The sequence below is a fragment of the Ailuropoda melanoleuca genome, chromosome 1, assembly GCF_002007445.2.
Source record: "Ailuropoda melanoleuca isolate Jingjing chromosome 1, ASM200744v2, whole genome shotgun sequence".
Taxonomy (NCBI): Eukaryota; Metazoa; Chordata; class Mammalia; order Carnivora; family Ursidae; genus Ailuropoda; species Ailuropoda melanoleuca.
In genome coordinates this window covers 39,565,192-39,577,906 of record NC_048218.1, presented here as the reverse complement: position 1 = coordinate 39,577,906, position 12,715 = coordinate 39,565,192, and the positions used below count along the sequence as shown (strand labels likewise).

The window sequence follows — 12,715 nt, the reverse complement described above, 5'->3', positions numbered from 1 at the left end:
ACATGTTAGTACCAGTTCTGAGCAGAGCCTGTGCCCCCAGCTTTCTGCTACTTTGAAGATCAGAGACTCTCTCACCTTCTCTTATTTAAGACCATCAAGCTCAAAACGCATCATTAAAATTGTTTATGGTTCAATTCAAATAAATGGAAATATAATGATTGAATAAAGGGCTTTCTGTAAATGACTTGCAATTGATACCTTATAACAGATGTAGTGTTTCAAGCATATAATTAATAGCAATATTAAAAAGAATTATTATTGAGCAAAAAAAAAAGAATAGCTTTCATGAATGTTTTTTCTTTTCTTTTTTTTTTTTTAAGATTTTATTTATTTATTTGACAGAGAGAGACAGCCAGTGAGAGAGGGAACACAGGCAGGGGGAGCGGGAGAGGAAGAAGGCAGGCCCTCAGAGGAGGAGCCTGATGTGGGGCTCGATCCCAGGACTCCAGGATCATGCCCTGAGCCAAAGACAGACGCTTAACGACTGCGCCACCCAGGCGTCCCACACGAATGTTTTTTCTATACAGCCAAGATTAACTGATACATTCTCAAACTTACCGGAAGTGGTAATTCAGATTTTCATAGTCTACTCCACTTAACAATGTATTCCTATATAATCTTATTTGATCTTTAAAGTATCTGGAAATAGTGAAGTAGAATTGCTATTCTGAATTACAAGTAAAGAAACTGAGTCTCTGTGAGTGGTTTGATTTGCCAAAGGTCTCACTTCCAGTTGGGTTGAGTTAAAACTTGAACTCTGACCTTCTTTTTTTTTTTTTTAAAAAAATTTTATTTATTTATTCAACAGAGATAGAGACAGCCAGTGAGAGAGGGAACACAAGCAGGGGGAGTGGGAGAGGAAGAAGCAGGCTCATAGCAGAAGAGCCTGATGTGGGGCTCGATCCCATAACGCCGGGATCACGCCCTGAGCCGAAGGCAGACGCTTAACCGCTGTGCCACCCAGGTGCCCCGAACTCTGACCTTCTAATTCTTAATCCAGACACTGATATAATTGGTTTTCTTCTTTAAACACAGTTTTGTTTATTGAATTATAAGTTCTGCATCACTTTTGGTGTGTGTGTGTTTCTGAACTTTGCAATTAGATTGTTTTAGCAGTCATATATTCTCAGGAAACAGAAAATAATAGGAGTGGATGAATAATGTTTGGTGACAAAATTGCCCTATTTATATGTTAAATGCAACATATTAACTTCATTTTAAGGCATTTCTATTTCCTCTCAGATGTTATAGGGTACCAGACTTAGAGCTTTTAAATATACTACTAAAGGAGTTCAAAGTCTAATCTGGGTCTGCTACTCTATTATGTTTGCACTATATGAGATGACTGGGATCCATATAGTCAGATTTGGCAACTTCTTACATGATTATTTGACCAGGGAGATTTCTCAAATTTAGAACTTTCACCCTAAGAATAAGGCAGTTGTAATCCACATTAGAATGTTAACAAAATCAGACTTGAATAAGGCATTTAATGTATAATACCTATGATTTTAAAGTCTTTTTTTCCGTAATGCATTCTTTTTCTGCAGGTTGGTCTTGGGTATTGTTTTATGGATTTCTTTGCCAGATGACCATAATTCATATTTTATTATTTCATTTTTATATTTAAAGAAAACCTGCCATAATAATTATGGTTTAATGTTGTTCATCATTTAGTGAATGAATTTATAGGTATCAAGAAGCAAAATATAACAGGTCATTTTCAATAATTCATTAACACTGGAAACTAAAAAATCAATCTACATTTGATAAAATATAAGAGCCTATCAATAAACAAATTTAAGTCTAATAACATATTTTGATAGTCACTTTTATCTCATTTTTTATTAGGTGTAGGTGTTAGAGGAGTTCGGTGATAATTCTGCCCATGCTAAAATGTAGTGATGTTCTCCATCGCTCCCTGACTGATACACAATCACACTTCCTTGAAGCACACATTCAGTTTAATGAACTAACACCAAAGAAAGATCTATTGGTAGGAGATATTGCTCTTTTTTCTATTCAAGCAATCAATCGTTTTTTTTTTTTATTCCTTAACATGGGTAAATTAAAAACCTAGTATGATTCAGTTTCCATTTTCATCACTGCTTAAAAATAACATGGATTCTTCCCCTTTAGGAGAATTCACATTTTGTTTTAGGTATTAAGGGTTAATTAATTCTTTCCAGAAAATTTTTGAAGCTTGAGGGATCCCTTGCTATGATCAAATTATTAGGGAAATTAACAAAAATCAAGATATAAAAGAATAAGTGGAATACAAAATGAAAATTAGAAACTCATTTTTGTCCATTGTTGCGGACAAGAGGTGAAACCAACAGACCAAGTTTCCAATGCTATCTCCAGCACTTTCTAGCTAGACAAGCTACTTGCTCTTTATAGCTATTGTTTGTTCAAATGCAAATGGAATTATCATATCTAATTCACAGGGTAGTGGTAATAATGAAATGACATCCACAGTACAATGTCTGGCACACAATAGTCAACTCATAAAGAAAATCTTATGGAAAAAAAAAACCTTATGAAAATTGAGTTAAAAGAAAAATGACCAAAAGTACAAATGAGTTTCCTCCCCAAGCCCCGGGGGCAGGGTCAAGATCTGAAGGACAACCACTTGGCAAGGATGATATAAAGGAGAATAAATGGCTAATTGATTATTAAAACTCCAGTTAGACATAATTCTATAATTCTACAGGCATTAAGTAGTATGGTCTTGCCCTGGAGGAACAAAGGATTTGAACGTTTTCTCAATCCTTACTACTACTAACAGTGTTTTTTTTATTAATTTTAAAAATAGTTTAAAATGTCCTTCCTCAGAAAATATTTCAGAGTTACTACTAGTGTGGCCTAATTTTTAGGAGTACAAAGGGAAAAATGCCTCTTATCATACTTAATAGGGGCTTACAGTTTATGGTTTAGCTCTACATTACTCAGTTCTTAATCCCATTTATTATATAAGAAAACTCCAAAGGAAATCAAAGTACATTTCAATTATACCACGCTCTTGTAAGAAAGGAAGTGCCTTTTTAGTCACACTAAGATGAGAATAGGTAGTAGTGCCATTTGGAAAGTGCTCCACGTAATGTTAAAGAAAAATACCATTGTGAAAAAATATAATGTGTAATGTCTGTTGGTAACCATACAATACGTAAATACGATGCCAATGAATTATCCCCTGAAGGATGCCAAATTTCCTGCCATATGTTGTCTTTCACTCTAAGTAGTTTGCTGCCAATTTAGCTTATTCTTCATCCTGTGCTCCAAAATCTTGAGGGAAAAAAAAAAAATCCTAGAGCATTCTCAAGAGGTTTTCATTGGTACTGGAGCCAAAAATCACATATCTGCCTCACGGGATTCCTTTTGAGTCTGGCTGGAGAAACTATCATGGAAATAAGTTCAGATCTCTATCATGGGCTGTGAGCCAGAGTTTCCCCAGACCAGTCAAAAATCCATCTGGGACTCTAGATTAAAATTATTTGAAATCCACAGAGAACCAGGAAAAGACCTTGGGTCTAATGTGATCCCAATCTTTACAGCTCAGAAGCAGTCCCCAAACTCCCATAATTTTCCTAAAGCCAGGGGGGTAAAGATTTGGAAGTTTAACTGAAACTGGTGAACAGTAAAAGAAAAGGCAGCTTGCTGGGAGTTCCCAGCAATTCCTGTCAAAATTGAGTCATTACTTTTCCTCGCTACTCTACATAACAGAGACTTCTCCACAATTCACTTCTTAACTATCTTTTCATCAGCGTGTCTTAATACAGTCCAATTTTTTTAGCTCCTAATTTTTTCCCAATTTTTAAAGATCTAGAATTGCACTTAAATATCTTTGCTCTTTTGTCAAAAGAAGACATGTTAACCCCAAACCAGTCTTTCTGTTAGGACTGACAGACAGCTATGAAAAAAAATCAAAATTCTGTACCGGTTGAGTTTGGGTTTAAATAACCTCTGCTCAACACAGGCAAAAGTCTGTCTTTTGACTTGACTTACTTTTAGTAACAACTCCCTCCAGTCGGATGATGTTGGGGTGGTCAAATTGTCCCATAATGCTTGCTTCTCCTAGGAAGTCTCTCCTCTGCTTTTCTGTGTAGCCCACTTTCAGGGTTTTGATGGCCACTGAAATCTCTTTTTTTGAAGGAAGTTTTAAGCGACCACTGCACACTTCTCCAAATTCGCCTGTTAGAAGAACAGAACAAGAAAAGGTAAGAAACTATAAAGGTACCAGTAGAGAGCAACTCTTTCCTCTCAATAATCCCATTCAAAGCATTTACACCTTTGACCAGCAAGATGTACACTGTAGGCCTTCAACTTATTTCAGAAGATGATAATCAGAGACTCCCTAAGAAACCTCTGGGCATCCACATCCTACTGGAAAATGGACCTTGTGTGTAGCCTCATACATTTTCAAGTACCCCACTGTGAATAATAGACTATGAAGGAATAAGAGGAAAGTCGAAACCTATATCTAATAGGATTTTAATTCCTTGTTTTCATAGCTACCATTTCCTGAGGGTAGTCAACAGACCAACACAGATATTATGGGTTGAGCAATGGATCAAATTTCAGATGTTTCTAGCCATTCTGTTACTACTCAGAGAACCCATTCAGCAATACACTCAGAATCTCTGAAAACGAGAACAGAAGCATCTGCTATCAATTCATTTTATTGGAGTATTGGCACGTTGCATGACTGACATACTAGTAAAGTTCTCTGAGCTTCTGGAAGGAAGAAGAGAATACTAGTATCAAAAAAAGGTAGCATGTCTTTTCTATGGAATCACTACAAATATTTTCTTAGATTCAACGTCTTCTATAAAAAACTTATCTTAAATGCATGAGTAATACAGAATTTACTGAATATGAAATGTTGCTGACTTTTAAATAGTCTAGTCCAACTAACATAAAACTTCCTGGAGCTAGTTTGGGCACTAACTTCATATATTTTGTTATTGAGAAGATTTACCCATTACTCTTTCATCATATTTTGAGCTTCCTGAGGGCAGAAACCCTTTACATTCATTTCTCTGACCCACTGCTTGCCATGGTAATTGCCACAAAGTAGTGCCACCCATAGAACATTCCTTGTTCATAGAGGAAATCCTAATATCATGTGGCTTATTAGATATAATTTGTACAACACCTTAGAAGTGCCACCCATAGAACATTCCTTGTTCATAGAGGAAATCCTAATATCATGTGGCTTATTAGATATAATTTGTACAACACCTTAGAAGTGTTTTTTTTAATTTTATATCAAATGAGACGTTTTCCTGAAAAGGATGAATTACATAACCATTAGACTATCTATGGAATGGAAGAGCGTTCTTAGTCCAACCTTTTCACTGTGTTTTTGTAGAAGTTCCATGCCCCATGATCAGCCAGAAAGAAGCTGTCAAGACGTGAGATGCTTCTTTTTTTCTATATTTTGTTCAAGAAAGGGGTTCAACCTGCAAAAGCAGCAGGTTACCCTATTGGTTTACCAGATGCATTACTGCAAATGACTCGCTTCTCTCCAGGAAGCTCTAAACTCCCCCAGACTTGACCCTTTCTCAGGAATCCAGTTTTGTTACTGTTTCCAAAACAATGACTTATGCTGTAACTTGTCAAAGTCACTTAAGGTCCAAAAGCAGTTATTTATACATTTTTTTTTAATAAATACTCATCAATTGGGAACAATATGACAGTATTTATTTTTTAATAAATACTCATCAATTGGGAACAATATGACAGACACGTTATAATGCTAAATAAGGCAGATCTCATTTCTTCCATTTGAGGGAGTATAGAGAAGAGAGCGGTACCTGTAGCTAGAAGGTTCTTTCAGATTACAGGGGCTGAATTTGAGAACATTCATTGACTTTTGAAATTCAAGGGAGAATATGTCATTATAGAGTGTGAGTTTTAGGGGGAAAAGTTATGATGCAAAGAAAATCATTCTTAGAATCTGTAAGCAAGAGTAAGGGTTCTGGGGTGCCTGGGTGGCTCAGTTGGTTAAACGTCTTCCTTGGGTTCCTGGGACCGAGTCCCGCGTTGGCCTCCCTGCCCCGTGAGGAGTCTGCTTCTCCCTCTTCCTCTGTCCCCCCTTCCTGTGCATGTGCATGCTCTCTTTCTCTCTCAAATAAATAAATAAGGTATTTTTTAAAAAAGAATAAGCGTTCCTTTTCTGATACTGGGTTATTAGAACATTGCAAGAGAGCTCCAGTTCACATTGTGTAAACATTAAGTTTGAGCAAACCATAAAAATCATCCATAATAAACTAATTTTCTGAAAGAAAGTTCTGCTATTATCATGAGTCAATCTACTGTAATGGATCATGTTTCAAATTTTGATGTTATCACCTCCTTTTCTAGATGACAAATCATGCGTCAACAGATTGTGGGACAGACAGTACAGAACTGTGGGACAGAGTATGGATGCTAGGGTTCAACTGCCTCTGTCACCTGTTAGCCACGTGATTTTGAGCAAGCATCTTAACCTCTCTGTGCCTTTGTCTCCTTATCTGTAACATGGGGACACCAATTTTGTCTAAGTCATAAGCTCTTCGTGCATTTAAAGGAATGAATGTATGTAAAGACACATAGTGTCATCTATGGGTTGGTCACTATTTTCCTTAGTTTAGATCCACCTTAACAAGGATAAATATCTACCTCTGAAGAGTTAGATCAAATTAAAGCATAAATATAAGAATGCTTTTTAAACTGTCAAATTCTGCATTGATGTAAGAAGAGGTGGTTGTGATGATGATGGTGATAGCACGGTTAATGTCACCTTGGAGAAGTATTTGTAAAGGAGAGCATTTTGTAAAAGTACCTCACTGGGGCAATCAGGGGAAGAGTTCGAATTTCAAGTGGGTCAATTAGAGCTCTTTTCTTTCTTCTTAATGAGATATGTGACATAAGTAAATGTCTATCTACCTCCAAAATTCAGAAAATGATGTTTCAGTAATGCTAATTTTTAAAAACCCCCAAATTTTGAAATATGATTATTTCATCAGATAAATACTAAAAATGGTCACCAATACATTATACCAAACATGGAAATGTTAAATGTTAGTTCAATTCGCCTTATAATCACTTAAAACAACCCTGTTAGAAAAATTAACAAAGATTGGGCAAATGCAAGGGTCGATCTTTCCATCTAGTCAAATTTGACATGGTCTTATTCAATTCACTTTGAACCTAAAAGAAAGAAAGAAAACTTAGATCCTGTCATTCCTGTCATTTTTAAGAGAAAATGCAACTACGAGAAGACCACTTGGAAGGCACTGCTTGATTTTTTAAATCCAGTAAGTGCAGCAGTTTTTATTTGTCCTTTGAAATAAAGTACGCTTTATGAGAATGGGCAGACTCTATTCTGGTTTAAGATGCACAATGCAAATTGGCTCAAAGTAAAATTTCTTACACTCATGTTATTTAAAATAGAGGAAAAAATCTACTTGTGTTTAAGTAGAATGAAAGTCAGCCTTAGCTTCAAATTCCACTCTCCTTCTACTGTTTTAACAAGAGAAACATAATAAAAATACATATGGAACAATGTTAATGTGTCAGCTAAGCACTGTGCAGGAATGACTCAATCCTCACAAAAATGTTACATGAAAGCACTTCTGTAAATATTCGTGTCTAGAATGGACTTAGAAATTGGAAAGTAAAAGATTCAAATTTAGGTTTTCAATTAATAACTATATGACTATAGGTCATTCAAATTTTTAGCTCTTGTTTCCTCGTCTGGTGAAATGGAGGCAATGCCTGTCCAAAAGGCTAATAAAATTAAATATCATGTGAATGCCTAGCATAGAATAGGGAGTTAAATGAATATATTCAAATATATTCTACCTTCAGAAATTTTCAGTATTTAATTTTTGAAATAATGGTTGGATGAAGGAATAAAACTGGGAATTTTAGTCATTATGAATTGCATTATTAAAAAATTTACTACTTTGAGCAAGTCAATTTATGGTTCAATTTTAATTTTGTTATTTGCAATGTGGGCATAATTCTTCTGATTAGTCAAAGTATAAATGAGAGTTTCTGTTATACCTATTTCTTTGTATAAATTTTCCAACAGAAAATTACAGAATTAGCTCACATATAGAAAGAGTCTTTCTGTATACTTAATTGACTGGGAGAATTCTGTTTTTGACCTAAAGATTCAGTCTTTTAGCAATGGAAGATCGTTGCTAATCAACTTAGCATGATTATTAAATTTTTATAGATAACATTACTTTTAAAAACTTAAAAGGATATGGGAAGTGAGTAAGTGTATAAATGAAAGAAGAATGACCAGGAATAGATTGTTATTGAAGTTGTTGTGGAAATGGTATTACCACACTATACTCTCCATTATACTATCATACAATTTCATCTACTTTTGTAGATATTTTACATTTTGCAAAACAAAATGTTAAGAAAAATTGACGGCTCTCAAAATTTCGATCTCATATTCTGTCTTGATGACAAGCCCTTGAAAGGTGAATCAAGACAGACTAGAATTGGGTGTGCACAGTATTATATTGAAATCTTCCAGAAGAGTAATCGACCTTGAAGATACACTTGTTTGCAAGCAAAGCAGGCACAGTATTGTTGCTCTGCATGAGGCAAATGAGGATATTGGCTACAAAACCCTGAAAATCGGGCATATGTTTATTTTTTCTACAAATATCTTTGAAGAGAGAAATGAAAAAAGATGATCTGTGCTGATCTTTAACGAGCACTGGGAATTATTAAGTGAGTCAGTGTTTTAAGGAGCCTTTCCTTTTGTCTCATTTATCAGATGCCATTTTTAATGAGTATGTTTTGTCTCACACTACTGCGTTCTAGATATCTGGTATTATCAATAACATCGATATATTTAAACTTTTACTAATGCAGAAGGTCCCAAAGTTCAAGGTCCTGATGTGTCTGTCTGGCCTTCTGGACACTGGCCGAGCGTAAGTGGGTCTCTCCTCCTCACATGAGTTGAGTGTGCAAAATCTGCTCCCTATACTCCCAAGGTTTCCATGCTGGAGAACAGTGCACTCTTGTGGGACATTAGCACCAGCACCACAAAAGCCCTCTGCACCACAGAGCAGTTTACAAAGCAGAACCGTACAAATGAAAGGGAATAATCAATATATATTTGCTTTAACTGGATTAACATAGATACACGAAGAATGGGTATATTCTTAAGTCAGATTGTGGAAAAAGAAGCACATACTCTATTCTCCTTTTATGAATTACTAGTTCCATATTTTAATATTACCTGCACATGTGAGTTTTAGGAAGATAAAATATTAATAAAGTTATAGGAGAAGACTTAGTAAATTATCATTTTATTTAGATAATATTAATTGCTCAGACTGTCCTGCTTGAATAGCAAACACCACTAGAATTCTAAATACTGCTCTGATGTACAGAAAGAGAAACAGAGAAAATTACATGCACATTTGTGTAAAGAAGCAACAGTCATATATATAGCACTTGCAGAAAACATGATCTGCTATGTTAACCGTAATTCAATTAGTTAATTTCTCAATCTTTCTATTTCCTACATCAACTTTGCATTTGTTTTTAAAACAATATTGACTAATGAGATGATGGAATAAAACTGTTGTACAATATTGTTTATTTTTACTTTTAAGTAGTAGCTTTTATTCAATATCACACTGCGTCTGTAGATGTCCATATTGTTTGTGTAAATGTAAAAATATCATTATTTCATAAGTATAATTTTTATTGGAAATACACAACTGCTATTAACAATCCATAGGTGTTTGTTAATGGATCTATGATTGACTAGATTCATGATTAGAACGAAGAGATGTCTATATGAAAACAAGCTTCAACACAAATGAATTAAGCCTTACAAAGTTACAGGCAAATATTAAAAAGGAACACTTTGCATTACTTAAACTATTCACTCAAAAATGGTTTTGAGTAAATTTGTGTAAAATGTGTCATTTATGATTTTGTTTTGTGTAGTCTCTTTTTTTAATTCCAAAGAGGATTCTAAAATTATCTTTTTTTTTTTTTTTGCAAAATCAAAATTTTCACATAGTGAGCTTGTTTAAAGTAAGACACTTTTATCCTGTTATCCCTATTCAGCCAAACAGGCTTTGTGACACATGATCAGAATAGCCAGGGGAGGACTGAGCTCTTGCGGCTGCTGACTCTGAAATTCAATAAATAAAAAGCTGGCCATGGTCTGTAAGTCTATAAGTCTGGCACCTTTGAAATCATTACATTCCATTAAATACTCCTTCATTTATTGACTGCCTGCCTTTGATCATGAAATCAGGGGGAAATGTCCCTTTTCATAGCAATATAACTTAGGCTTGAGAACTTGAGCGATCTCAGGCAACATTCTTACTCATAGTTGTAAGCTAGTAATTAGCACGTGGGTAGGTAGTGGGATTACTTTGGTGCTTACCTGCTCCAACAACTTTGTCAATGGATATGTTGGTGGCATCCAATTCCTTAGCAAACTCATGAACTGCTTGGGTAGGGTCTTCGTATGTGTGTGGGTCAACATAAGTCCTGAGACCTGGAAGTTTTACTGTTTAAGGGAAGGAAGAAAGGCATTAATGTACTAGATTTATACAAACTTTACTGAGGCAATTTTATAATCACATTATTAGCAGAAAAAAAAAAACCCATTACTAAAAAGAACACCAACCTTTAGTTTATTCTCAGGTATCACAGCAATTGGCAGACAGAGAAGTTGGACTAAGTATTGAACAACTGAAGAAACAAAGTTTCCCATAATGAAACAAAAGAGGAAACACAATGCACTTTCTCTGCAAGAACATTAGAAGGAAAATGGACTTTCAAAAAGGGGAATCTCAAGGAGAGGGTGGTTCAGAATTGAGTAGATCCAGTAATTAATATCAGAAGCATTACTGAGTGAACCCCATCATGCTATGACACGGTTATGATTCTACAAAGAGTGCAGTAAACAAATATTTATGACAATGCCACATCTGACAATAAATCAAGGTTTGTGAAATAATTTCATAAGGTGGAATGGCAGCTATAATTATGGGTAAATTAATTAAAGGATATAAAACAGCATGTCTTTTGTCTGACATTATTCTGCTTTTAGTAACATTCATAATCAAAATCCCCCACTGCAATTAGAAATCTACCTAAACCTGTGAGGATATGTATATACAATGTGAGTATTATATGCATGTACTAATTACAGTATCAACTGAAATCTTATTATATAGCTTTCCAACATAGTTAAGGGCAATATAAATTCTCTGTAAGTTTAATAATGGTGCTAAGAAGCTAAATTCCAAACATAAATTATATTTATAGCTTATTAAATATAAACCTCCTTTGTAATATATGCATTTAATTATTCTGAAGTGATATTTTTTGTGATGTTCTATAATGAAAATAACATGAGTAGAAGATATGGGAGAATCATTTTGGATTTGATTTAATACTAATGAGATTCCTATCATTTGGAAAAATAAGTCATATTAGAAACAATTTGGAATGTTCAATAAACTAACTTTCTCTAAAGTAAAACTATTTTTTTTTTAAGTAAGCTCTATGCCCAGTGTGGGGCTTGAACACTCCACCTTGAGATCAAGAGTCACATGCTCTACCAGCTGAGCCAGCCAGGCACCCCTAAAACTAAATTTTTTTAAAAAAGGGAGACTAGGATCTATTAAAGTATATAAACATGCTCTAACATTAAAGGATATTGTGTGTGTACTAATATGATGGATTTTTACTTTTAACTTTGGTAACATTGGTAAAAAAAAAAAATATTGGTAACATTGTTTAGCAAGGGGCTGGGATGCCTAAAAGTGATATTTTTTTTTATTCATCACACTATATTATTGAAAGATTTTTTTTATCCTAAAGTAACAAATAAAATCAGATGTTATCTTTTCCAGTATAATTTTATAATGAAAGGATCTTAATGACAAATTGCTACTGAACCTTCTATGATGACCCAAGACTTCTTTTTTTTTTTTAATTTTATTTTATTATATTGTGTTAATCACCATACAGTACATCCCCAGATTCCGATGTAAAGTTTGATGCTTCATTAGTTGCGTATAACACCCAGTGCACCATGCAATACGTGCCCTCCCTACTACCCATCACCAGGCTATCCCCTTCTTTGACTCCGTTTTGGACTTTTATGAAAGGGGTGTAGAAACTGATGACAGTAATTATTCTGGAAAGCCTGCAGTGCAATGGACAGTAGGCCAACAAGTCTAGCTTTTCACAGTGTGGAAAGTGATTAGTTCATTGACCTGTAGGACATCTTTATGAATGCCATGGTTACACCACATAATAATTTATGTTCCTGAAAAGTATCTATACAGGTTTTGAGTAAAGAAATAAAAGCATAAGAAAAAAAAATGGATTATAAAAATAAATGGCGGTTAGGAAGTAAAAAATCAGTTTTCCTCAGCTACATCTTCAGATGATTTTGAGACTCTAGAGTAGGAATGGGAGAATTGGGGAACAAATGGAGAAGAAAGGCTAACATTCCTCCTGCTCGAGCCTGTGTTGACATGGGCATGGCAATAGGACAGCCTCTCCATCCTGAGGCCGATAATTCAAGAAGATACCAATATCTAGGGAGTTACAGCCACTGAAATGGGGAAATGACAAGTCCTTTGCCCTGGTTTTGAAGGTAAGAACTCTACTTTTTAAGCTTTTCTACTTTGAACAGCTCAGCAAAAAGAAAAAGCTAGGT

General features: G+C 34.8%; 1 protein-coding gene across 2 annotated transcripts in view; it reads right to left on the bottom strand.

Annotated features, from left to right (window-relative positions):
- EPHA3 (EPH receptor A3) overlaps positions 1 to 12,715 on the bottom strand; it is a 353,983-nt gene that overhangs the window by 53,367 nt on the left and 287,901 nt on the right. For both annotated transcript variants that reach the window (XM_002928416.4, XM_034657068.1), the window contains exons 10-11: positions 10,421 to 10,546; positions 4,006 to 4,191 (exon numbers count right to left, since the gene is read on the bottom strand). In XM_002928416.4, the coding sequence (XP_002928462.1) occupies positions 4,006 to 4,191; positions 10,421 to 10,546 (312 nt within the window). The remainder of the gene's footprint in view (positions 1 to 4,005; positions 4,192 to 10,420; positions 10,547 to 12,715) is intronic.